The sequence below is a fragment of the Sarcophilus harrisii genome, chromosome 1 (assembly GCF_902635505.1).
Source record: "Sarcophilus harrisii chromosome 1, mSarHar1.11, whole genome shotgun sequence".
Lineage (NCBI taxonomy): Eukaryota > Metazoa > Chordata > Mammalia > Dasyuromorphia > Dasyuridae > Sarcophilus > Sarcophilus harrisii.
In genome coordinates this window covers 653,907,432-653,935,372 of record NC_045426.1, presented here as the reverse complement: position 1 = coordinate 653,935,372, position 27,941 = coordinate 653,907,432, and the positions used below count along the sequence as shown (strand labels likewise).

The window sequence follows — 27,941 nt, the reverse complement described above, 5'->3', positions numbered from 1 at the left end:
TTGACCTCTTTTTTTCACTTGATCATCCTCTCCTTGACAGTTTTTATTTCTTTGTGTTTGATAACACACACGTTTCTGGTATTCCCATCTTTCAAATAATTTCTACTTTGTTTTCCATGGTCCCTTTTTTTCTCCTAAGTCCCTCAAACTCTGGCTTTGGCTTTTTCCCCCTTATCTATCTTTATCATTTCTTTCTTAGTCATCCTAAGGTTTTACTTAGTGCCAATGATTCCCAACTCTTAATTTCCCGTTTTGAACTCTCTTTGGGAGGAGCAGATGTGTCACTTTCAGCATCTTACTGACTTCATTTCCATACTCAGGCTTGACTCCATGGTATGCTATATTGTTTTATTAGTCATTTCTCTAGAACCCTGAAAACCTGCTAATTTGCTCTTCTCTCAGCCTATTAATCCTTATTCCTGGGAATTAATCCTTATTCCACTACAAGATTTCTCTTCTTCTAATTCTATGCTTTAGGGCATCCCTGGAGAAAGTTGTGATGTTAGGCTGATCTCCCTCATTTCACATTTCTGTTGTGCAGCTTCATTGACTGTTACTGCTTTTTCTCAGTTATTATTCTTACAGATTCCTTCTCTTCCCTGTGGTGACTTCCAAATCTTTTCTTCTCTCCTTAATTCCCCAACTATGCCTCCAACTCCATTAAAATTTCGCAGAAAACATAGAGTTCATTGAATGTGAGTTCCCTGAACTGTTCTCTTGCATTTTTCAATACTTCTCAGTATCATCTTCCCTTTATCATTCTCCTCTTTTCTTCTGTTACAGAAGAGGCTTCACTGAGGTGAACACTGATAGTTCTATTTTTTTCTATTAATCACTTTCTCTAGGCTTCTAGACTTTTTCTTCAATAGTTCTCCCTTTTTCCTCCAGATTGCTTTCTGTTTCCCTATGGATGTGCTCATCTGTTCAGACCTTCTCTTGACATTTCTACTTCAGCCAGCAACCACTTCATTTCTCTTTTGACAATCTTGAGAACATTTTCTGTACCTGATACCTCAGCAGCTTCATCTCCTTACTTTTGTAACCTAACTTGATATCTCTGCCACTGCCATTTTAGGGAAACTATTCTCAAAGTTCTGATAGGCTACTCTCTATTTTATTTTCCCTTTATTTCACTATAGTAGTTCTCTTTTTCCTCGTTTACTTTGTTGGTCTTTTTCCTCTTCCTGACTCTTTATCTTTTCTTGGTCATACATACTGCTTTGGCAATCTTAGTGACTCTATTCACAGAGGAAGCATTCTCATTGATGCAGGAGACTCTTCAAAATATATATATTTCTAGTTTTGAACCTTTCTCCTTTTATCCAGAATAGCCTCTACCAGACATCTATACTTTGATGTGTCACAAAACTTCTAAAAAAAATTTCTCAAATTTGAGCTGCTCTTGTTTTTTGACTTAATTCTTTCTTATGTCTTTTATTTGTAGATGTGGTCTGGTTGTTAAAAATTTCCCTGGTCTTTTATTGTCTTTTAAGTCCTGTTTGTTCATTTGCATGACATTCCAGTCACCACAATTTGATGCTAATTTACCTTTCCAGTTTTAATTTATATTATTCTCTTACACATATTTTGTGTTCCAGGTTGATTGATTCTTTTATTCCTTACTTCTGCTTACTCAACTTTGTGTCTTTATTAAAATAACCTTCCTTTGTTTGCTTGTTTAATACCTACACAATCTTTAAAACATAATTCAAATAGCACTTTTTCCATGAAGCTTTTCCCTGATTTCTCCCTTGCCCCCTTTCTCAGTATGCCCCTTTCTTTTTTCTCTCAATGTAATTCACTTTCTTTGGTAGGTTATCTCATGGGGACATATAGATAATGCTACTGTATCTTTAAGATGTTAGTGACTGTTGTTTGCTTTTTGTTCTCAAAAAGGATCATGACTTCAGGAAGGAGTTATCATGACTTGCAAGTGAATTAGATTTAAATGAGGGTTGTGCAAAGAAACCAGTTTAACTCTCCTCTGGAGCCATCTGGATCCAGTGGCAAGATAGAGATCAAGATGACTGAAGATGGTCCTAGATACAGTGGGAGACCTTGGCCTTCTTTTGAGCTAAGGCTTTTTCGCAAGTCTCAGTTTGTTTGAAGCAATGCCTATTTGGTGATTAAGGTTAGGTAAAAATGAGGAAAGAATGGCTTCTTTGACCTAATCAAAAAAATAAAATCAATCTGGGAGGGGAGATCTCAGGGTTTCTGGCTAAAACAGAAACAATTGCTATTTACTCTGAGCCATAGGATTCCAAAAAGTGATCAAATGAGGCTCGACCTGGGATCTATTGTTGGCTCATCTGAGAGTGGAGTAATTTGGGTTTAAAGCCGCCAAGTGGAATGCTGGGGTAAAGCAGTTTGACCTGGCTGGCTGAAGTTAAGCATTGACAATGCCTTGCTTTGAATGGTGTTTCCCTATGAAATTAGGGAAAAGAATGTATTCTTTATCTTTGATCTATGAAATAAACTGGGGAGAAGAGAGAAAGTAAGGAAAAAACTTCTTGTGAGAAATGTCTTAACTAGTTGTATTATTAAAAATAATTATAAAAAGAATTATGTGGAAGATTTGGCAGTTTAGAGTGTATTCTGGAATGACTGTTTTAAAGTGAGGATAAAAGAAAATACTTAATTCCTGAGATTTTGAATTAACTATTATCTTGAGGAATGCCAAAAGGATTCTTGAGACTTTACTCAATATCTGGAATAAACAATGGAGAAATCGTGGTCTGGAAGGAAAGAGAAATCTTGTTATTACAGTGAGAGTTTGAGGTGATTCCAAGTTGTCATCTTTTTCATATATAGTATTTGCAAATATGTCTTTTATTGCTCATTTTATTTAACAAATTGTATATTCATGAGTTTTGCAGTTTATCTAACTAAGAAAATTAAGGGATTTCATGTAAAGAAATATGAGCAATTACTATTGAGAAAAGGAGCTTTTCTACTTAATTCAATAAATATTCTTTATTAAACGGGGTGGGAGGCTTGAACCAACTAAATTATTTAGAGGTTGCAATTGTATTAATTACATATCCTGGTATCATTGCTAATGCTTGGAATAAGAAGAACAAATATGGAAATAATTCTGGTAGCTGGCTGAAGGATGACCTAAGAATGAATGTTTGATCTCAGGGGCTCAACCTTTTAAATTTACCACATTGGTAATATAGCATTTTGTTTTATATTGCTGATGTACTTACCATATATTTTGTATTTCATTTATCTGTATCATATAACCCTATTAGATTTTAATACTTGTGAAGTCAGGGATTGTGTCTTATCCTAAACTTTGTATCTTCCCTAATTATTAGCATAGCAGTTTTGCACACAAGTCCTTAATATGTATTGAATTGCAGTAAAAAGGCTAGTCAGTTAAAATTTTGAGAATTGAAATTAACTAGGTCAGTGAAAAACTTTTCCTTATTCATCTATAGATTAATGAATATGTAGATGCCCGAGATATGAACATGGGAGCATGGTTTGAAGCCATATTGGTAAATGTTACAAGGAAAGAAAGAGCAGAAGCCAGCAAATCCAGTGACATTGAAAATGGCCAAGTGCCTGAAGAGGATGTTATCTATCATGTGAAATATGAAGAGTGAGTTTGGAGTTGTTTTGTGGTTTTTGAATAGTCCCTAAGTAGATGATTTTGTGGGTCATTTAGTTTGTCTCTGTGTAAGATTTTTTTAAAACTGTTTTGGGGGTCACATCAAGGAAATATAGTTAAGAGGGATATTCCTACATGTGCATGAAAATTAATTGGGGTTGTAGAAAGATTGCTGATCTTAAGAGTCAGAAGAAGTGTGTTTGTAATGCTTCAGAGGCTTATTGTGACTATGGGTAAAATCACCCTCTTGGAAGCCCTCTGAGTTTTCCTTACCTATAAAATGGGATAAGAGCACCTTACCTCATAAGGATTTAAGGATTCAAATGAGATAATGTATATAGAGAACTTTGCATACCTTAAAATTACATGTTTGTTATAATTTTGTAAACTTGGCATACATTTGTAATAATTCATTTGAAGGGAGGAGAGTTTAGTTTTCCATATAAAGTTTTATGTTTGTCTGTTAATTGATTGTTATATTTTTAATTTGAAAGCTATCCAGAAAATGGTGTTGTAAAGTTGAGTTCAAAAGATGTAAGAGCTCGAGCCCGGACGATACTGAAATGGCATCAGTTGGAAGTTGGACAAATTGTAATGGTGAACTATAATCCTGATGAACCCAAGGAGAGGGGCTTCTGGTATGATGCTGAGATCCTTCGAAAACGGGAAACGAGGACTGTTAAAGAGATCTATGCAAATTTACTGCTTGGGTAAGTTTCGTTGTCATTGTGAATATATGTCATGATGTTACAGTAACTCAATATAATAACCAGTGAAGAGCTGGTGATTTCTTGAAAATTAGAGGCCTTAGAATAGTCTCGTTTAGTATAGATTGATGAGTATCAACCCTCCAAGGAACCTTGGATGCTAAACCATACTTAATTGATTCTGCAGGGCCTTAAGCTTGATTTAGTTTTTAAAAGTACTGTTCTACTCATTTTATTGTAGTTTTACTTATTTTGATAAAAATTTACCAATCAGATTTTAATCTATTTTGGATTGCACTTAGAAATGTTGTGGGCTATCTGATACCTTTGATCTAGTCCAAATTCTTCATTTTTAGAATTAGAAATCCAGAAAGAGAAAGTGACTTACTCATGTTCTCTCTGTGAGATTGTTTCAAACAGTAATATTTTAATTCACAGCTCTTGATCTGCTAGTTCATTGTTCTTTCCACTGTACAACACTAGCTTATGGATAATTAATGAATTCAGTCTGAAGTGAATGAAGTCATTAGATTGGGATTTGACTCCTGAATAATTTCATCTCTGGGAACTGAGCTTTAGTATAGAGAAAAAGTTGAAATTGTCTTTACTTTTGAGTTGTGATTTCCTTGGTAGTCAAATATCTGAGGGCCTACTTCTCCGAGTTTGAAGAATTTGAACTTAGTGATTGGGAATACTCCTGAAAGGGGGACTGCGAGGATGGAAGAATCTCAGCTCTTTTCTTAAGGACTCTACAAGGAAGATTGGTTAACAATGTTAATTTTCAGATTAATTTTCTAAATACATGCAAAATAAGGCGAAATCTTAACTGAGCCGTCCATTGCTTTAGCTAGGTGTTTCAAAAGAAACCATTAGCAGAAGTCACTTTTGCCCTCAACTTAGGTTTCTGCATCTTTTTAGTGGGGAAAGTGATAACTCTTACTGCATGGTTTGTGGGATGGTATACTTTTAAAAATGACTTCCATTTAATTTCATAAATTATTAGAGGTGGAACAGAGAACTGACCTGGGTTCAAGTCTGGTCTTTGCATATTGGCTATATGATCATGAACTGAAAGTCATTTAACCTCTCATTGCCCATAGGTAGATATGATAGATAGATTATTTATCTCTGTTTCTGTGGGACTTCTTTCCTAGAAATTCTTCACTCTGATGAAATCACAGATTAACAGATGAAACCCAGGCTAACACTGACTGACGTTTTTATGAAAGATTAAATACTGTCAGAGCCTAGTCTAGGAGCCACAAGATCCATAGCAGAGCCAGGGTCTATGTTCTGGTCCCAGCCCTGCTGTGAGCTAGTTGTTTTACTTTTTTCTAGCTTCAGTCTCCTGATCTGTAAAACTTTGGACTAATTGATTAGTAAAGTCTCTCTTAATTTTAAGCTTTTTTTAGTAACTTGGTGAGTGATATATGGATTAGGCAAAAGGAAGTAGGTTGATTTAAATGTTCTGTATTATGTGAAAACTTGATTAAAATTTTTAATCATTATAAACTAATTTAAAGGTAGTTCTTGGCGATCTTAAGAGATAATGATGACCCTGCAAAGACTTTAGCTCCATGTAAAAATGTCTGCTTTGGTGGAAAGAACCTGAGGTTTGCAGTTGAAGGACTTGGGCTCCAAATCCACCTCCTGCTCTTACCTCCTGTTTAAACTGGATCGCTTCCCCGCCACATGTGGAGTTTAGATTTTTGAGCCTGCTGCCAGTTCAGAGTCAAGGGCTCCTGTGTGATGGGGATATAGTACCAATGCCAAGTCATGTCATGTTTAGGGATTGGTGCTAGTGTGACTTCATATACTTCTGCAGCCTTCAATACATGCTCCTAAATCCCTTTAACAGCTATACTGCGAAGTACTTTGCTATTGTCTTTTTCTGCCTAACCATCATTAGCACCATGGTGCCCTCTCTCCTTTCTTCTGTATTAACACTTTATTTTTGGTTTAGACAAAGTTTTTAAAGAGTAATTTGTCACCTGTATCTTAGGTGAAGTGTAGATCCTATACTTGTTCCTTCTTTCCTTTCTGATACACATGTGTGTTTTAAGTGGACAAATGAAAACATAACCATTTTCTGTACTACTTTATTTTCCTTTTTCCTGAAAGCTCCAAGTACGATCCCTGAGGCTGGAACATTGTCCCTGCCCAGCTGTTATCCCCTCTTTAAGTGCTTCTTCTAATATGCCTTCCCCCTTTCCCTACCCTGTTCTACTTTCTCCCTCAGACTTCATATTGAAAGCACCTTGTATCATGTCTTTAACATACTTATAAGTTGTTATTTATTAGTTCTCTGTTTTTCTGTAAGCTCAGTAAAGCAAGAGCAAGAATAATAAACTTTGTATCCCTTAGCATGGTATATTGCCTATGATAAAGAAAGAGAAAATAAACATTTAGCACTTATTACTGTTATTACACTATTAGTTGCTAATACAAATACTCTCTCATTTGGTCCTCACAACTGTCCTATGAAGTAGGAGATGTTATCCAGAGTTTATAGATGAGAAACGTGTGGGCAGACGATTTAGGAACTGCCTGAGGTCACATAGCAAGTAAATTGAGACCACATTTGAACTCCAGGCTTGGGCCTCTACATGTGCCACTTAGCTACCTATATAATAGCAAGTATTAAAATAAATGTTTCTTGGTTGGACTTTATTACTTGGCCCATGTATATGTGGGACTTACTAATATCTTTAAAAATTTTGTCTCCCAAGAGTATAATAAAAGTAGGAATATGGAAGGGGTCTGGGGCTGACTCAGAAGTCTCAGTATTAATGTTAAGTTTGAAGCTTTTATTCAGAAAGGGGAAGATAGAGGAAGTAGTTGGTTCTTGGCTATTTGAACAGCCTGGGAAGTCACTGGCACTTTGGATTGGGAAGATAAGTGATATACGTCCTAGGACCATCTTCTATTAGGTCCTCCTTTCCATAAATTCCCTCCTTCCTAAATTTGCCTCTTTCACAAACTCACACACTCACTTTTTGGGAGTATATATTTTGTGTATAATATATATATGCATATTCTCTCCCCAATAGAATGTAAGGTGCTTGAAGTCAAAGATCGTGTTTTTTTCCCCAGCGGTGGGGGTGGGGTATTCTTAGTGTTTCTGGCAAGACTGGTCATGTAATAGCCCATTCATCCCTTGGCAACTCTCCAAGGCCATAGATTTCTTTATAAGTAGAGGCTCCCACTTCAATGAAATCCCACAGAAGCCCAGGCCAGGCCCTGCCCATCCCTATCACCAGTGCTCTTTAAGAAATGGTTCTATTGGTTGACTGGGAAGAACACTTAATTTAGTGTTAGGTGACTCAGCTCTGATCTGAGTTAGGTACCTGTCTTAGCACTATAAGACAACTTCATGCACTATACATTTCTTTCATTATTCTTCATCACCTAGACAGTCAACACACAATTTTGATCCTTCTTTCCTACTCCCTGCTTTTTGAAAAATGGTATACTGTCAATTTTGTAGTAGGTGTCAGTGAATATGTACTTATTTAAATTACATAAAAACTGATTTCGGGATATTGAAAGAATAAGTGAGTGATTGTCATGGCAAAAGCTTAATTTTATCCATGAATTTGTTATAGGGACGCGGGTGATTCTCTGAATGATTGTAGAATAACTTTTGTGGATGAAGTTTACAAAATTGAGGAACCTGGCAGTGTGAGCCCGGTTGGTTTCGAAAATCCTTTGAAAAGTGAGTCCTGGTTAATCTTCGATGTTTTCGCATGGAATGTCTTTAGTATTGTTCTCAAACTTTGACATTAGAACACTGGTTTTAGTAAACTGATGTGCTGGTGTCTATTTCTGCTTCATGACCTTCTGCATTTAGGACAGAGTGGCCCCATTTGCAAGCACTGTAAAGATAACCCCAATAAGACCTGCAGAATGTGTGCCTGCTATGTGTGTGGAGGAAAGCAAGACCCTGACAAGCAGCTGATGTGTGATGAGTGTGACATGGCTTTCCACATCTATTGCCTCAACCCCCCACTGAGCCGGATTCCGGATGATGAGGACTGGTGAGTATGCGTGCTTTCTGGGGGAATGGTTACAGAGAAGTGGTTATGAGAGACTGACAGGATCAGTTATCAAACCCTTAATTTTGCTTCTTCACCAGTCTCCATTTGGGGGATCTGAAGAACAGATTTAGGTGGGTTGAGGCTGGGGTGGGAAAGTTGAAACAAAATATAGGAAATATCTGGCAGCTGCCTGGGAAACTCTGATTGGCCAGGGTTTGGAGCTTGGAGGAACAAGGCAAAGGAAGCACCAAGAACCCAGCACTCAGCTCTGTGCCTGTCTGTGTGTGCCAGACTGCTTGGATTGATTTAGATGTGCTGAGGGGCTAGGGGAAGGGGGAGGAGAAGGGGAATGATAAGAATGGGATCAGGTGGGGGCATGTGGTGAAACTTAGAGTTTTGGAAGGGGGGGTATGTATGGATTATAGAGGGAGACATCTGTGGAAAGACATCAAAGAAATAGAACAAGTTGGGTGAAGTGAGTGATCTGTGGTAGAGATAGTCTGTTGATTATAGTACAAACAATTTGCATTTTATAGTACTTGAAGATTTGTCAAAAACTTGACTTGAAACAGAACTTTGGCATAGGAAGTCTAGATTTTTGCATCATTTTATAGGCGAGGAAGCTAAGATCCAGCATAGAGAAGTTATCCAAGATCAGGTAGTAGGAAATAGTAGCCTTGAAAACTGTCTTGAGGCTTCCTGACACCACAGCCAATGCAGTCTTGATTACAGCATAGCTATTTTTTTCTTGACATTGAGGGATAAGATGAAAAGGATATTTTCATTCAATCAGCAAACATTTATTAAGCAGCTACTATGTACCTGGCTTTCTGCTGGACTTTAGGGATTCTAAGATAAAGATGAAATAGCCCCTGCGTTTGAGGAGCTAACACTACAGGTGAGAGACTGTATGCATATATTTAAGTATAAAGTTGTATTCTTATTTTTGAGCTTTGGGACTCTCAGAAATGGAGATAAGGAGGGAGAGCATTCCATGCTTAGGGATAGCCTGGGCAAAGATCAGGAGAGAGGAGATGGAGTGAGTATCAGGTGTGAAGAAAGCTGTTTTGGTTGAACTGCGGAGTACATGAAGGGGAATAATGTGTTAGAAGACTAAAGACAGACAGATTTAGAGAAAATGTGAAGGGCTTTAGGCATTCCAAAGTATTAATTTTGCTCTAGAGGTAATTTGGAGATATTGCAGTTATATTGAATAGGGGAGTGACTTGGTCAGATCTCTGTATGGAGAATAGATTAGAGAAAAAAAAGAAAAGGGTGATTAAGACAAAGACACTATTTAGAAGGCTCTTACTATAGTTTTGATGAGAGGTGGTAGGACCTAAATCAGGTGGATGGGTGAAGTAGAAGAAATGTTGTAGATGTAGAAATGACAAGACTATTAAAAATATCCTTTTGAAGTACAAGTGAAGGAAGTTGAAGGCAGATAGGTTTTTCCCCAAAATAAATATACTATGATAATTTAAGAAATATGTCCAAATCTTTCACTTATTTTAACTGTTACCCTGCTATGTCCAGTGAATAATTTTACAAATGTTTAATTGTAGGTATTGCCCTGAATGTCGGAATGATGCTAGTGAAGTGGTCTTGGCTGGGGAGAAGTTAAAAGAGAGCAAAAAGAAGGCAAAGATGGCATCTGCTACATCATCATCTCAAAGAGATTGGGGCAAGGTATGGAAAACAACTTTTTATTTCATTTTGATATTTTAGTAGTACATTTTTTTTTTTTAAAAACTGATTTTTTCCTCCCAAATTATTCTTAATACAGGGTATGGCATGTGTGGGTCGCACAAGGGAGTGCACGATTGTGCCTTCTAATCATTATGGACCAATCCCTGGAATTCCTGTTGGTACCATGTGGAAGTTCAGAGTACAGGTATAACATGGCAGTCTGTAAGTTTGTGATGATAGTTTAATGGAAAGGGAGGATTACTCTGATGTTCATTGAATTTTAGGCTCTCTTCAGAATTGATCTAGATTGAATGTGATCTAAAGATGATAAGATGTAGTGGTCTGGAATAGCCTTGGTTTGTGGACTAGTCTTGTGTCAAAGGAAAATCTTTTTGGGGAGGAGGTACTTAAGATCCTATTTTGTTATTTATGCCAGCCAGTGCCCCATCTCCCACAGCAAAAATAAAAAAAATTAAATAAAATAAAAATTAAAAAATATCTCATAGTCCCTCCAAAATGATTTTAAGATTTAAGATTATGTTTAAGCTACTTTTTTTTTTAATAAGTTATATTTAAATATTAGAACATTAGAGCTGGAATAGTTCTGGGAGATCAATCAATCATCTGGGTCAGCCCTGCTATTCTATAGATGAGGAAATTAATAGAGGTCAAGTGACACTTGAGATCAGATAGTGATAGAGAAGACTTTAACTCATATCCTAGACTTCCTTCCTAAGCCAGTGCACTTTTTACTATGATTTGTACAATTAGTTCACAAGAATGATCATCATTATGTTATGTTTTGAGTGTTTCCTCTGTTCCATCCCTGGAAATCTTTAAGTAGATTACTTAAATTACTCTACTTAAAGAGGTTTGATGGTAGTGGTATTGTAGAGGGCATTCACAATTTAAATATTGGTTTAGCCAAGTGACTTGAGGGCCCTCCATCTGTTAAGTCAAGATTTTATGAGCACAAAAAAATTATATGGTAATCTATAATCTTTAAGTATAAAGTTGTTACCAACTAAAATCAACATATATAAAATCTAGAAGTTAACCTTGGAGGTTTGGGGTTTTTGAAAAGTTTTTGACAATTCTTCTTTATGAGATATGGTCTGGTTTCTGAGAGTCATGTTTGTTGAGATATGATTTGTTGTGCTTTTCTTAGGTGAGTGAGTCTGGTGTCCATAGGCCCCATGTGGCAGGTATACATGGCAGAAGCAATGATGGCGCCTACTCCCTGGTCCTAGCAGGGGGCTATGAAGATGATGTGGTAAGTGTTGTTTTATAATTCGGTGTTTGTACTAGAATCTTTTAGGTGGAGTCTAATCTTGTTCTCTGGTCAACTAAAGAGGTTTAACCAAGCCTTGCTCTGTGTGCTTCTCCACTTCAGGACCATGGCAACTCTTTCACTTATACAGGCAGTGGGGGCAGAGATCTTTCTGGCAACAAACGGACTGCAGAGCAGTCCTGTGATCAGAAACTTACCAACATGAACAGGTATCATGATTTTATGGATTTCTTTCCTGGTTACTGTTAAATTCTTAAGTGGATTTAGTTTGCAGGGAAATCTATTCAGTTAATAGTGTTAAACAAGAATTCTTTGCTGTTGAACTTGGGAGAAGGGCAAAATTAATTTATGTTCCTAATTTAAAACATGCTTTTTTAATTACATGTGAAAACAATTTTTAACTTTTTGTTTTAAAAAAAATTCAGAGGGGCAGCTAGGTGGCACAGTGGATAGAGTACCAGCCCTGAAGTTAGGAAGACCTGAGTTCAAATTTGGCCTCAGACACTTAACATTTCCTGGCTGTGCGACCCTGGGCAAGTCACTTAACCCCAATTGCCTCAGCAAAAAAAAAAAAAAAAAAAATCTGAGTTTCATATTCTTTCCCTCGCCTCTCTTTTCATTATAAGCAAACAATTATACACTTGAAGTCATGCAAAAATATTTCCACATTAGTCATTTTGCGAAAGAAAACACAGAAGAAAAATTGTTTAAAAAAAACATGCTTTGATTTCCATTCAGATTTCATCAATTCTTTCTCTGGAAGTAGGAAGCATTTCATCAAAGCATAAGTCTGAAATTGTATTAGATCATTGTATTGCTGAAAATAGCTAAGTGATTCATAGTTGATCATCACACAGTATTGCTGTTATCATGTACAGTGTTCTGGCTCATTTCACTTTGCATCACTTCATTTAAATCTTCCCAGGTTTTTCTAAATCATCTTGCTCCTCATTTTTTATAAGATAGTATTCCATCATGGTTGTAACCTATTCAGCCATTCTCCAGTTGACGGCATTCTCTAAATTTTTAGTTCTTTGCTACTGCAAAAAAAAAGTTGCTATAAATATTTTTGTACCTATCGATCCTTTTCATTTTTAAAAATTGGCATACAAATCTAATGATGATATTGTTGGATCAAAAGGTATGAACAGTTTTATTGCCCTTTGGGCATAGTTCCAAAATTGCTCTCCAGGATGGTTGGAACAATTCACAACTCCACTAACAGTGCGTTAGTGTTACTGTTATTTTTTTCCCAGATCTCTTCCAACATTTATCATTTTCCTTAGCCAGTTATAGATGTTAGATGATATCTTAGAGATTTTTTGATTTTCATTTCTCTAATAGTGACTTGAGTATTTTTTTCCATATGTTAACTAGTTTTGATTTCATCTGAAAACTTCCTGTTCATATTCTTTGACCACTTATCAATTGGGAAATGACATGTATTCTTGCAAATTTTACTCAGTTCTCTATATATTTGAGAAGTGAGGCCTTTATCAGAGAAATTTGCTATACAAAATTTCCTCTAATTTTCTGCTTTTCTTCTAGTTTTGGCTACAATGATTTTGTTTCTACAAAAGCTTTTTAATTTAATGTAATAAAAATTATCTATTTCATATCCTGTGCTGTTCTTTTTCACTTGTTTGGTCATAATTTCTTCCTGTATCCATAATTTTGACAGGTAAACTATTATGTGCTTCCCTAATTTGCTTATGGTATTACATACCCATTTTGGCCTTTTCTTGGTATATGATGCGAGACATTATTTTCTACTTTGTTTCTGCCAATGCTTTCCATTTTTCCCAGTTTTTGTCAAATAGTGAGTTCTTGTCCCAAAAAACTTGGATCTTTAGATTTATCAAACATTAGATTACCGTAGTCATTTACTACATTTACTATTGTGGGTTTAAACTAGTCCACTGATTCATCATTCCTATTTCTTAAATGGTATCAGATTGTTTTGGTTATTACTACTTTGTAATCTAGTTTGAGAATAGGTATGGCTAGGTTACCTTCCTTCACAATTTTTTCATCAATTCCCTTGATTTACTTGACCTTTTGTTTTTCCAGATTAATTTTGTTACTATTTTTTCTAACTTTATAAAATAATATTTTGGTAGTTTTATTGGTATAGTATCAAATAAGTAAATTAATTTAGGTTGAATTATCATTTTTATTGTATTGACTTATTCTACCCATTAGCTTATTATTCTAATTCCTTTTTTTAGGGGTAGCTAGAGACTTGCATTTTCAGTGTATGAAATAAACTCAGATTTTTTTTCATTCCTCATCCTGCCTTCTTCACCTTCCACATATGGTATGTGTGTTTTTTGCATGTCTCTGTCTCGTTTTAGACTATTACTTCCTAATGTTTTCTACCTTGTGATCTCTTAAGAGCTCTGGCTTTGAACTGCAGTGCTCCTATCAATGACCGAGGTGGAGCTGAAGCCAAGGACTGGCGAGCTGGGAAGCCAGTCAGAGTGGTGAGGAACGTTAAAGGAGGGAAACACAGTAAATATGCCCCAGCTGAAGGGAATCGATATGATGGCATATATAAGGTAAATTCTGGTGTGAGTTTTTCCCTCTTTAATGTTAAAAATATATATTTTTCTCTATGCTGACTGGGTGAGAGTTTTTTTCTTACTCATTTCGTTCATTTTCATATTAATTTATATTTAATTTCCAACCCTTTCCAGGTAGTGAAGTATTGGCCTGAAAAAGGAAAATCTGGTTTCCTTGTGTGGCGATACCTCCTCAGGAGGGATGATGATGAACCTGGTCCATGGACAAGGGAAGGGAAAGACAGGATGAAGAAACTTGGCTTAACAATGCAGGTACGGTCAAGACAAGAACTGTGTTGGATTATATTATAATGATAGACATCTCTGTGGAGGATGGGCTAGAAATTGCTAATTATATCAAAGCCAATTATCCTTGACTAAGGAACACTGCCTGCCTAGTTCTTCCAGGTTAGTCCTTTGAATATATACCTTTTATATATAGGATAAGTTTGCTAATGTGTTATGAAAGATTAAATTCAGGATGGTAAACACTTATTTTACACTTTTAAATTTTTAACTGACTTTTTTTTGTTTTTATATCACCTTTATTTCCAAATATAGCCTTCTTCCCCTCTCATCGGAACCATTGCTTATGTAACAAAGATTATAAAAAGAAAAGATAGAGAAAAACAGTTGAGCAAAAACCAACTTAAATATCCAACAAATCTGGTACAATGGACAGTATTCTATATCCATAGTTTTTCTGCAAAGTTCTGCAAAGATGAGAATGAACTGTTTTTCTCTCTTTGAGCATTATCATTATAATTATCTAATTTCATGTTGTTAGTTGTTCCTCCCCGCTTCCCTTCTCCCCCCCCCCCCCCACACACACATTTATATTGTTGTATTTGGTGTATATTGTTTTCCTGGTTTGGCTTTGTTAAGTAATGTATACTCTTGTAGGTGCTAGAGATAAGGATAAAATGTTTCCACAAGAAATTTTCAATCTAATGGAAGAGGTAAAACATGAAAACTGGTAGTTAAGTTGGAGTGATAAATTCAAAGGAGAGATCTAGGTAAAGTGTTATAAGAAATCTGGGTAGAAGTTTAAGATTTTCATCAAGGAGATTAGGGAAGGCTTCCTTGAAGAAGTGGCCTTTGAATTGGGCCTTGAAGGACAAGTGAGATTATAGTATTCAGAGGTAATGGAGGGAGAAAGCTACATTTAAGAGAAGCATGGACCAAAAAGGTGCTTATAGAAATGCATGAGAAGGGTCATCCTATGAGACAGGGCCATAAGAAAGATTTGTGCTGGATTGTATAGGATTTTGATTTCAAGACTTCAGTTGATGAATAACTGCTCTTGAAAACTTCGAACTGTATTGGGAAATGCATTTTGTGAGAGAAGTTGAGAATTGTTCAAATTTACTCTGAGACTGGTGTGTGGGATGGACTGGATTACTCCAGTTGTTACTTTTGTAGTAATTGCTGTCTAAAGAAGAGGTAGAATAGTCACTTATTTATTTATAGGAAGGTTTAGGGTTCAAGTCCTGACTTTAATGTGGTTCATACAACTGGGATCAGCAAAACAGAGATACTAATAATTTCTGCTGTTGCTACGGTGCTATTGCTATAGTGTTATAGTGGTTTATAAAAAACTTTGCTCATGATCTTATAAAATAGGTCATCCAAATATAAGTCCCATTGTTCTATAGCTGAGGAAACAAATTTAGTTGTAAGTTAAGTGATTTGTTATAGACACAATAGGCATTCAGGCTTGTATTTGAACTCAGACTGTCCAATTATAAATTCATTATTCTTTCTACAATGTTATATTGTCTCTTATGATAAAATACATAATTGTATTTGGCTTCCATCTTCGTTCATATTGAATATAGTTGAATGGACCCTACTCACTGTTGATAGGACAGGTAGAACTTGAAAGCAGATATATGCCTGTGTTCCAAGTCGTATGTGCTGGCTTAATAGCTATGGAACTGTATGGATCACTTCATTACTTTTCTAAGCCTTTCTTTCTTCAGCTGTAAATTTTTAGAGGTTTAGAGAATCAAATCATTGCAAATCTTAAAATGCATATAAAAGTTAATTCATAATTGTTATGAGCCACTAGATTTTTTTTCTTTTGGGATTGCTGTTGGTTTTTAGATTTGAGGTCATGTCTTTTTCTGTGTTAGATGCTTATATATTCCTGCCTTCTCTGATTGCAGGAGCACAAAACATCAACTGTCTTAGGGCACCATTGGTAGTTGTATTTCCATTGCTTCTGCCACTGGGAAATTTGAAACAGGAAATACAGAGCCAGAGGACCACTAATTAATTTGGGTCAGACACAATCACAATTGTGATTGTGGTTTGGGTTGTATTGTTTTTGTATTTAATTGATGTGTTCAGTTATCGTTCTTTATATTCAAGACTAATTTGGAGTTTTTTTATTTCTTCAAACAGTACCAAAAACTACTACACACCAAAGGATAGGGCATTTAGAAACTAATTGGGCATGGAGTGGCAAGAGGAATCCTGGATTCATTTATTACTTTTTATAGGATGAAAATAGTCTAACATTCCTATTTTTCTGAGATTCTAAATCTCACTTGGCTTTACTTAATGATAATAGCTTGCATTTACAGTTTGTGTTTTAAAGTTTGCTAATATATGATTTGATTTTCACACGAAGGTATGTGCTGATAGTATCCCTGTTTGACAGATGAGGGCAGGGTGAGAGTTGAAATAACTTGTCCAGTGTCACATTGCTAGATGCTGAGTGAAGCAGTGTTTGAATTTAGATCTTCCTGATTTTTAACCTAGCATACTAGATGGGGATTCCATCACCCTGGCTGAGGCAAATCAAAGAGCTTCCTCTGTGGTGGCAAGTCAGTTTATGGTGTGGAACTATTTAAAGAGGCAATATAAATTGAACCTACATTCTTGAAATCATAAAGAGTTGTCCTTTTAGTATAATTTTGGCACAATAGAAGATTTTGGGTTGTGAAAAAACTAAAATCCAAATCCAAAAGACTTATTAGAAGTAAAAGTGTTCAAGCCCTGGTAGAAGATTTTTGATCAAGATTTTGTTTTCTTTCATGTTTTCATAGAATCAGGAAATTCAAAGAGTTGAGATTTTAGAATTCATTTAAGGCTTTATGCATTTTTCACATTGTGAAAGGATGTTGTATATGTTTTAGTAAAACACTGTGATTCATTTCCACAAATATTTCTTAAAGACCAACTGTGTACATAGCATTGTTCTGGGTGTTATCGAAGAAATGCAAGATATCTTTGCCATTAGGGATATCAAAAGGGGGCATTCACCCTTCAGTTTTAACAAGCTAAGGAGGAATATTTGCCAAAAAAAGATTTTGTTATGGCAAACTTAAACAGAGAAGTGGTAGTCAGAAAAAGCAATACCAGGATATTCTTGGTGTTTTTAAAGAGCTTTGGGATTGATTATGAGACATAGGAAACACTGCCACAGGAACACCCAGCATGGTGTGCTCTCATCAGAGAAGGTGCTGTGCTTTGTGAGCACAACAGAATTGAAATAGGTCAAAAGAAATGTGAGGTGCAAAAAGTCTTTCCCAGATATTCACACGGACCATTTGTGTCTGACCTGAGGTAAAGCATATTCTAAGCTTGTATTGGTCTGACTAGCCAGTTAGACACACCATAATTCTTTTTTTTTTTTTTTTTTTTAAATTTAATAGCCTTTTATTTACAGGATATATACATGGGTAACTTTACAGCATTAATAATTGCCAAACCTCTTGTTCCAATTTTTCACCTCTTACCCCCCCCACCCCCTCCCCTAAATGGCAGGATGACCAGTAGATGTTAAATATATTAAAATATAACTTAGATACACAATAAGTATACATGACCAAAATATTATTTTGCTGTACAAAAAGAATCAGACTCTGAATTATTGTACAATTAGCTTGTGAAGGAAATCAAAAATGCAGGTGTGCATAAATATAGGGATTGGGAATTCAATGTAATGGTTTTAGTCATCTCCCAGAGTTCTTTTTCTGGGCATAGCTAGTTCAGTTCATTACTGCTCCATTAGAAATGATTTGGTTGATCTTGTTGCTGAGGATGGCCTGATCCATCAGAACTGGTCATCATCTGGTATTGTTGTTGAAGTATATAATGATCTCCTGGTCCTGCTCATTTCACTCGGCATCAGTTCGTGTAAGTCTCTCCAGGCCTTTCTGAAATCATCCTGTTGGTCATTTCTTACAGAACAGTAATATTCCATAATTTTCATATACCACAATTTATTCAGCCATTCTCCAACTGATGGACATCCATTCAGTTTCCAGTTTCTAGCCACTACAAAAAGGGCTGCCACAAACATTCGTGCACATACAGGTCCCTTTCCCATCTTTATAATCTCTTTGGGATATAATCCCAGTAGTAACACTGCTGGATCAAAGGGTATGCACAGTTTGATAACTTTTTGAGCATAGTTCCAAACTACTCTCCAAAATGGTTGGATTCGTTCACAACTCCACCAACAATGAATCAATGTCCCAGTTTTCCCACATCCCCTCCAACAATCATCATTATTTTTTCCTGTCATCTTAGCCAATCTGACAGGTGAGACACACCATAATTCAAGTCTAACATGGTGATGTCATTTTGTTTCTCTTCAAGATTGAAGGACAACAACCAGTTAAGTAAGATTACCCATAATATCTGATTTCATTCCAAAGTGAATATTGGCTGGATCTTACCTTAGGAATTAGAAGACTTGGAGAAATGAATATTCCTGTAAGAGGTTAGAATGGAGCCAGAATCTTGAGGATAAGCAAGAGGGGCTATTTGAGGAGAGATAATTAGCAAATGAAAAAAGCCTAGAGGCTGTGATATGTCTGGAATTATTGGGGAACAGGCAGGAGGTGGTACTAACTTCAGGAAAGCATTTGTGTTGGCCAACAGTAAGAAAAGAGTTCAGTTGGTAAGTAACTCGAGATTGTAAAGATCTTGGAAACCATGAGTGATAGAAAGTTGGTATATTTTTCATTTGACTTTGTTTCTATCTTTCAGTATCCTGAAGGATATTTGGAAGCAGTTGCTAACAAAGAGAAGGAAAAAGAAAATAATAAGAGTGATGAAGAGGAATTGACATCCCCAAGGAAAGGAAAAGGGAAAAGGAAAAGGAAGTCAACAGGTTGGTATTTGAGCAGCTCTGCACCTTCTGCAGCTTTACTTCAAGGTTATTGAATTCCCTTGGGCTGACCAGATGTTCTTTCTTTTAGGGGGCAGGGAGACCTTTCTGGCCTCTCTTAGTACAGTGTCCAAGAAGACTAAAGTGGAGCCATATAAGCTCACCTCCCAGCAGAAGACTCTCATTAAGAATGATGAATCCAATGAAAAACTGTGGAACGAAGTATTGGGTGCACTGAAGGATGGGCCGGTAGGCATGGAGATTTTATTTTCAGCCTTCTTTGCATAAGGGCATTTGTTAAAGGGTCTGAATCAACCAAGAATGTGGTGTCTAACCCTAAATTCTAAAACCTTGTGCCAGAGACATATAAGTTGCAGGAGCCACCACATAAGAAAGACTTGGCTATAGGGTCTGGAGCAGTGCTTCTGTCATCTGAGAATATGGAGAGTCAGGTGGAGGCCCAGAAAGTTGTAGATCAAAGGTGTTTCTCTCCCCTTCCCTCCCTCCTTTCCTCCCTCCCTCCCTCTCTCCTTTCCTCCCTCCTTCCCTCCCTCTCTCCCTTTCTCCTTCCCTCCTTTCCTCCTTTCCTCCCTTCCTTTCTCCCTCCTTCCTCTTTCCCTCCTTTCTATTACTTATAAAGGTAGTCTTTTGGGGATGGTAGAAATTTTGATTTTTTTCATCAGTGTTCAATATCTATGAAACCACAGATCTTTTTGAAGCATTGAATAATTTATTTTTAAGAGAAATTTTGAAATGGTTATTAATGGGTAAAACAAATTGAACATGAAAACCTTTCCTTTCAGATATAACTACAGTGACTGTAGTATATACAAATGTAATGTTTTGGAGCTGAATGTATCAGATGGTGTCTTAACTTAATTCTGCTATCAGGAATTTCATTTCTCCAACAAGGCTATTTTATGTAAGCATCAGACTAGGATGACACTTTAGTAGCTTCCTAGGTATTATCACTTCAGTGTGATCTTCTGAGAAAGCTAGATGATTTTTTTGTTATTAAATGTGATGTTTTTGGTCACCATTGTGTCCCAGTGACTTTACCCTATTCCACACATAGAACTCTAAGAATAATGAAGTATAGTAAAGCAAAACACATTTATTATATAAACTGTGGCTGACAGTATGTTCCTTTTTCCCCAGACCCAAAATCTGCTCTCTCTACCAAAGAGGGTGACATATTCCATTATTACCTGGGTATATCAAGTTCATTACTGCAATGATCAGAATTTTGATGTCTTTCACTTGGTCATTGTATACATTATTTTTCTTGGTTCTGTTTACTTTGATCCATATCGGTTCTTACAAATCTTTATAAATTTCTCAGAATATTTCATTTGTATATCATTTGTCATTTCTTCTAATTGCGGTAAGTAGTATTCTATAATAATAGCTATTATTATATAGTGTGTTAAGATTTGCAGTGCTTTATGTATATGTTATCTTACTTTATCCTCACAACAGCCCTGGAAAGTATATGCTAATATCTCTATTTCAGAGTAGAAAACAGGCAGAGAGTTCTTGATTTACTTGCTCAGGAGAAACACATAATTATACAGTCAGTCAAATCCTGGCCGCCCCCTGTCCACTCTGCCAGTGGTATCAAACGCCAGTAGAAAAGGGGCCACTAAACTGTGATCCTTGTCAGCTGTGTATTGATTTAGAAAACCATGTATTAACATTATCTGTATGCTATTTTTATTTATTTTATTAACTACTTACCAGTTAGTGAGTAATAATACCATTGGCAAGGCATGATTGAATCCTCTGCACTGTGCCACCTAATGGCCCTGAACATACCAGTTTGTTCAGCTGTTTCCTATTCAGTGGGCATGCATTGTCACTATGTTTCCAGTTCACAGTTGCCAGAAAAAAATGTTGCGATAAATATTTTGCATAAATGGGACCTTTCTTTTTGTCCTTGACCTCCTTGGGTGGGATTGGTTAAAGTATAAAGTATAATCTGGTATCGTTTCAAATTATTTTCCAAAATAGTTTAAACAATTTACAATTCCACTAAAAGTGCATTAATGTTTATCTTCCTTCCCATAAAACCATATGCAATTTGATTACTGCCATTTTTGCTTTTATAATTTTTGTCAATTTAATGGACAGCTGAAATATTGAGTTGTTTTCATTTGAATTTCTCCTATTAATATTGGGATATTCATAAAATTGATAATAGTGTGCATTTTTTAAAAACTGCTTGTTTATAACCTTTGACCACTTACTTATTGCAGAATGGTAGATTTTTCTCAAAAAGCTGAAGCTAAAGAATATTTTTTTCTTTTTGATAAGGTATTATCTTAGTAGAGGGCCCTTCTTGATGGGGATCAGTTCTGGTCTGGTCTTTTGATAATAATCCAGTCTAGAAGGTTTTTACTCAGTTAAGAACATGTGCAAAGCTCTCAATTGTGAAATTCTCTATATGACTTAATTTTACTGGAATTCTGAGCTTGGATACTTCAATGTTAAATACACACTTCTTCTTCCTTTGAATTTTTTTTCTAACTGCCTAAAATTATTTCACATATGAACTCACTAGGAAGAAGTTCTAGGATAGCAATTTAATTATCATGGGGCTAACTTTCTGTGGGACCCAGAGCATGTGTATGATAACTAGTCTTTTAAGTTTTCTGATTTTGTATTTGCTGAGGCCATCTGATTTCATGGTAAAAGCCCTGGGCTTGGAGCTAAATTTGAACTGAGTCTCTACTTTATCGCTTTTACTACCTTTATGACTCTGGACAAATCATTGTCCCTTTCCAAACCTCCATTTCTCAATGTGCAAATTGAGAATCATAATTCTTGTACTATCATCTCATAGTGCTGTTGTGAGGAAAACACTTTGCAAGCCTTAATATTGTAGAGAAAGGTGAATTGCCAGTTTGTCCTTGAATCACAAAGCCTGAGTACTAAGAAACATTTTACTTTAACTTAGGATTCAGAAGTGGAAAGGACCTTAAATGTGTTATCTAGGCATGCTCTAGAGGATTGTGTTTTGTATATAGGATCAATCTCATTGGTGACTTCACACGTCTTTTATCTTAATTATAGAAATTTCTGAATAAAGTGGAAGAAACATTCCTGTGTATTTGCTGTCAAGAGGTTGTGTTTCGGCCAATTACCACTGTGTGTCAGCATAATGTTTGCAAGGTAAGTATTGTTGGTCAGTTCTGTGCTGTTTGAGATTCATGTTGTATCTTTGTGGGAGATAATGCTGAATGACCTAGAAACAGACTGATGAAGATCCCAGTGGATCTACAGTATCTCATCACTATGTGTCCTCTTGTATTGTTTGGAGCATTTGTAGTCTTAAACTTACTCCCTTTGTGTAGCAGGACATATTTTTGTATAGTATTCTTTAGTATTTTATATTAATATTTGTTCAGGTAATTGCCAGTGAGACATCATTAAAAAAACACTGCCCTCTTGGTGATATGTATTCTAGTCCTAATTCTTTCAGTGGTAATCTGTGACCTGGGGAAAGGGACTGAAATCTCTTGACTTTATTTGCAAAATGAAGAGATAAGATCATATCTAATGTACAAGTCTGAAATTCTGTTCTCTTTTAATTCTCATATTTTAGCCAAACTTTGATAGCAAAGTTTTTTGAGAGCAAAGCTTTGTCCTTCCATATACACACTGCTTTTTTTTTTTTTTCTGCTTTCTGTATCTGGAATACAGAATGTTCTCTCCAATACTCTATTGAAATTCTACTTGTCAGAAATCCAGCTCAAATACCACCTCATCTTTTAAACCTTCTGTGATCTGTTCCAGGGTAAATGATCTTTCCTTTCTTGAACTTCTCATAGCACTTTATTTGTATCTATCTTAGATCCATACTGCCTTCTAGCTTACAATTGGTATGTATGTGTCGGAGCACTCACTTTGAGAGCAGTGCCCATCTTAATCTTCTACTATCTCCCTCAGGACCTAGCACAATTTTCTGCACACAATGAACACTTTAATTAGTATTTCTTTAGTTGAGTTTGTGTGGTCCTGAGCCTGGGCATAGCATGCATCAAACAGCACAGTGGCAGAAATGCTATCCCTCTTCCGTGAACTCTGCAAATTTTAGCACATATTCTTTTATCACTCAGGCCATCCTTATTCTCTCTGGTCCATCATCTGGTACATCAGTTGTATCTTCCCCCACCCTAATTCTTTGTATCTTCCACTTAACTTGTTGTTACCAAGAAATTTTGCAGAGCCCCTCCTGGGAAGAAGAATTAGGCCTTATTGTTAAAACAGGCAAATGATGCCCATGAAGTAAAGAAAAGAGCTTACAGGCATTTCTTTATGTGAACTTTGTATTGGTTATGATTATTTATGATTAAAAGATGAAATAACTAGCCAGTTTTTCTAGGAAAGATGGAACAATAGTCTTGTAGCTTTTTCAAGGACAAGCAGTCATATTTTAAATCTTGATTAATTGTATTAATGGATATATTGTATCCAATGATTAGTGGGTTTTTCTAAAAAAACTAAAATTGTTTAAAAAGCACTTAATGTTCAGTTCCATTGTTTTCAGTAAAAATATAGGAGGTGATTATTCTGTCTGTATATGTATTAATTATTCAGTTGAATCCTGACTCCACTATTTGCTCTGCATATGATCTTGGGAAAGTTACTTAACCTCATTTGTCAAAAGAGGAATTTAGAGTAGAGTACATTTAAGATCCCTTCTAGCTCTTGAATTCCATGTAAATGCCTGGACATTTTTTCTTAGAACAACGTTTTGTATTATTTAGGTCCAAGTCAGCATATTTATGTAAATATTTGGAGATTTTAAAAAACAGCCCCAAAAGCTCCTCAAACCCAACTTGATTAGATGGAAATGCCATTTCAATTATAAAGGAATTTGTTAAGAGCATTTTTAATGGCCTTGACCTTTTGTAATCTAGTAAAAATGAAGGGACTGTTCCTTGTTCCTTCCAGATCTTCCAATCACACTATGATCCTCTGAACTCATATAACAATTTATTACCAGTATCTTTCATATTAGATCTTGATTTATAGAAATGCACCCCTTAGGAATCCAGCCTTTGGAAATAAAGTGAAAGCCAGCAGTCTAGATGGTCCACTGGTAGCTTGATATTTTTCCATACTTATTAATAAAGACCTAGCAAGGACCTAGTCACTTTAGTGACTTGGAATTGAATTCTCTGTATAGGGTGTAGCTAACTTAGAAAAGTGAGAAAAACTAAGTCAAGAGTCATAGCATAGCATGGGTTATCAAGGTTTTGCACTTGGGGGCTGTTTTTCTAAAATCCTTCAAATTTTGATTGCAGGATTGTTTGGACCGATCCTTCCGAGCCGAGGTGTACAGTTGCCCAGCTTGTCGGTATGATCTGGGTAAATCTTATACTATGCAAGTGAATCAGCCACTGCAAACCATCCTCAGTCAGCTCTTCCCAGGATACGGCAATGGGCGGTGATTCTGTCAAGCACTTCTTTCTTACTTTGATGATAAAACTTGGCAGTGGGTTTTCCAGTAGGTTTAATTTAAACACATTAGCTTCAACTTTTCTCTGAAAAAGATTTGTCTTCCCCACCATTTTTAAAAGTGTATAAACTTTGAGGGATTTATTTTATATGTGTTGTGGCTTTTAAAAAAAATGTTGAATACTGCATTCAGTTTTTTTTTTTTTTTTTAAACCTGCAGTTTATCAGCATAAATTTTCCTACTTTTAGTAAAGGCTGCTAATGAACCTGACATTGAGTTCTTAAAAGTTCTCTCTCATGTAGAATGTGGCTCGGTTGCTAGAACAATCTTTGTAAAGTCTGTGGATTTGGCCTCAGAGGTAGAAATATGCTCAACTCTGGCAATATTTTGATGTTCAAATTCTCTAAGATGGTGTTTTTGGACCTCTTGCTTAGATGATTGAGAAGTTGTTTGAAGAAAAAAAAATCTTACTTAAAATTGGTTAAGCTCTTTTTCAAGGCCATTCTCTACCAGTTTACTTTTATGTTTAAAATAAGTATAAAAAAGCTCTCGGCCTGCATTTAACTAAGTGCTCGGGGCAGTACAGAATGCTACCTCAGCTGGACACTTCTTTTACCAAGGGAACTGGTTGTTCAGCCAGATGCTGTCTCTGATCCAGAATGCCATTGTGGAGCATACTAGAGCCATTCTTAAGTGCCTTTGGTCCGTTTCTAAAAGACTGGGTTCTTTTTAGCACTGAAATGTTGAAATTGCCAACCAGATTATATTTCTTCCTTTGAAAATGGAACACTGTAGCCAAATGTCATTAGTATGGCATTGCAAACCTTGAAACTCTTTTCTTTGCTAGGGTGCATTTTGGTAAGATTAATTTCCTTTATCATTATTTTCAAATGCATATCCATTTCAAAATGGAGAATTATATAAGCGAGGAAGTTTTTCTTTTTAAAGACACTTTTCCAAATGAAATTTTTTCAGTTACTGTATATGAACCAAGAAAGATGACTTAGTTTTAGGGGATTTTTGTTTGTTTTTGTGAATGGATTTTCAGTTTTTCTGACAGTACCAATGTTTGCAGTTTAATACCTCAATGTAACAGGGATATTTTAACTTGCTTAACTGCAGACAGACTGGATTGATATATATATATATATTTTTTTTGTGTAAAACTCTTTCCTTATGGTAGAATATTAATAAATAGGATAAAAACAATGAAACATTGTGTAGGCTTTTTCTAAAAAAGTTCAGATGTTTTTTGTACATGTGCAGATTTTAAGTTCTCAAAATAAATGCGTTTAAAGATGAATGTGTGTTTTGTTATTCTTTATAGAAAATTGTCTGGAAAAAAAACTCAAGTTTTCTAACATGATTATCTTAAATCTTAAGAGCGAATAGATACATTATTGGGATTAGATACATTTAGGATCTTGTGAAGATTTCTGAACAGCCTATGATGCTAGACTTGGCCTGCTTTTCTATGTGATTTATAAGTCTGATATTCATTCAACATGAATTTATCCAACTTCTGTTTCTATAGCACTTGTAAGGAAACCTCCCAACACACATATATTAGGTAATGACTGTGTTATGATAGATTCAGAGCTGGAATGACTCTCGGAAGCCAGTTAAGTTTCTAGCCCAGCTCAATTTTACAGATGAAGTAATTGAGATATTTCTTAGTTATTTCTCTAATCTAAACTAATACTCCAACTATCATGTTGCCTTCTGTTGATTGAGCTGAAATTTTGAGAATTTGTTAGCTCTGTGTCATCAGGATTTGAACCCAACCTCCTTTCCTTACTGCATGTTGTATTCTACTATGCTTCTTCATTCTGTAGGGATATTAATTTTTTAAAGAGCTTCAATAAATTGCAAATATTCAGTGAAAAAATATTTATCAAAGTCCATTTAAATGTAATGCTTTTAAGGTGGATTTTGAATTTATCCTTGTAAATCCATTGTGGAGTTGGTCTAATTTGTAGAGTGAACCCTGGTTAAGGAGTTTGGGATCTTAATGCCCTCATTTGCAGATCCTTACCAAAAATCCAACCACAAAGATTGAGCTGTTGATTAAGCTGATTGTACAGATAAAGAAACTGAGACTTTGAGGAGCAGCAATTAGCTTTGAAAACATGGAGGTATGAGGCAGAGCATGATCATTTGTATTTGGGTATGTTCAAAGGCAGATACATAAGCCTAAGTTAGAAACAATATCATTCTGAAGATATTTATAATTTATCAAAACCTCATGTCATACATATGCCAAAGACCAACCCAGGCTAAATAACAATTTTGAATCGATGTCTAATGTTGATTTTTTTTTTTTAAACTTTCTGTCAGGGGGAATCAGCTTTAAAGAAAAAAATAAGATACCCCAAGAAATGTTATATTAACAGATAAAAAATTTAAAGAGAAAGGCAGTGTTTCTGCAGTACATTTTAAATGTCTTTATGCCATTTCTTTTCCCCTTATACCTTTTATTTACAGAAAAGTGTAGTCACTAAAAAGAGTGGAAATTCAAAGCAATTTTTAAAAAATTTGAAATGCTATATGCCAGTTGGTTTAATTTGTGTACTTCAGTTGGGAATATCTTCCAGAATGTAGTGTAAGGGAATGTCTTAGGAAACCTGAAAATGAAAATTCTGTATACATGGAAAATTGATAATACAAAATGTATTCCTTTGAAGCTGTTATCTTTTTTTTTTCTTTTTTTAACCTTCCCTTTTGCCACTGTTGTTCAATAGCAATGGGCCTTGAGGTTGGACACTCATATTTCTGGTATCCAATATAGAATAGGACCTCAAGCTTTTAACAGACAAAAAGTACAGAGCTTGGAATCAAGAAATCTGGGTCACTTAAGTCTACCATTGGGTGATGTAGGTCTAGAAGTATTCCCCAGTTTGAGTTTCAGTTTATTAATTTATTGAGTAGAATTGAATAGTTTGCAAGCACACTTGAGATGCTTAGATTGTATGAATCTAATGACAAAACATTTAAGTGCTTACCATATGTTAATACAATCCCTATGTTAAGTTTGAGTTTACATTTTAATGGAAGAGATAATGCAGTTAAGTGCATATAAGATACATATGAAGAGAATACATGTAAAAAAGGGCGGAGGGAGGCCTTTTACTTATTAAGTAAAAGGCTGTTTGGAAGGGAGGGTACTAGCTGTTGATGGTCAGAAGAGGGTTCATGTACAAGGTGGTCCTTGAGCTGTCTTGAAGGGAAGTGAGGAAGGAGCTTATTAATAAGCATACTGACAGGAAATAGAGCATGGCAAAAACAGAAAACGATCGTTGAGGGTAGAAAAAGGAGTAACGTACACTTGGCCTAGAAAAACTGGGGCACAGTTGGTAAGGACTTTTAATTGAGTTGATTGACAGGGAGCAGATAGTTGGTTGTTTAGGGGAGTGATTAGGTATCTGGCTTGCCGAGATACTATAGGAAATCT

At 35.8% G+C, this 27,941-nt stretch overlaps 1 protein-coding gene across 4 annotated transcripts in view; it reads left to right on the top strand.

The window, feature by feature from the left end:
* The window catches only part of UHRF1 (ubiquitin like with PHD and ring finger domains 1), a 41,283-nt gene extending 15,496 nt beyond the window's left edge, over window positions 1-25,787 (top strand). For all 4 annotated transcript variants that reach the window (XM_031947803.1, XM_031947804.1, XM_031947805.1 and 1 more), the window contains 14 exons: window positions 3,444-3,607; window positions 4,111-4,326; window positions 7,929-8,038; window positions 8,174-8,360; window positions 9,926-10,049; window positions 10,147-10,254; window positions 11,218-11,322; window positions 11,443-11,549; window positions 13,736-13,898; window positions 14,037-14,174; window positions 18,906-19,029; window positions 19,118-19,275; window positions 22,099-22,197; window positions 24,336-25,787. In XM_031947803.1, the coding sequence (XP_031803663.1) occupies window positions 3,444-3,607; window positions 4,111-4,326; window positions 7,929-8,038; window positions 8,174-8,360; window positions 9,926-10,049; window positions 10,147-10,254; window positions 11,218-11,322; window positions 11,443-11,549; window positions 13,736-13,898; window positions 14,037-14,174; window positions 18,906-19,029; window positions 19,118-19,275; window positions 22,099-22,197; window positions 24,336-24,482 (1,950 nt within the window). In that variant the 3' untranslated portion in view covers window positions 24,483-25,787. The remainder of the gene's footprint in view (window positions 1-3,443; window positions 3,608-4,110; window positions 4,327-7,928; window positions 8,039-8,173; window positions 8,361-9,925; window positions 10,050-10,146; window positions 10,255-11,217; window positions 11,323-11,442; window positions 11,550-13,735; window positions 13,899-14,036; window positions 14,175-18,905; window positions 19,030-19,117; window positions 19,276-22,098; window positions 22,198-24,335) is intronic.
* Window positions 25,788-27,941: the final 2,154 nt, after the last annotated feature.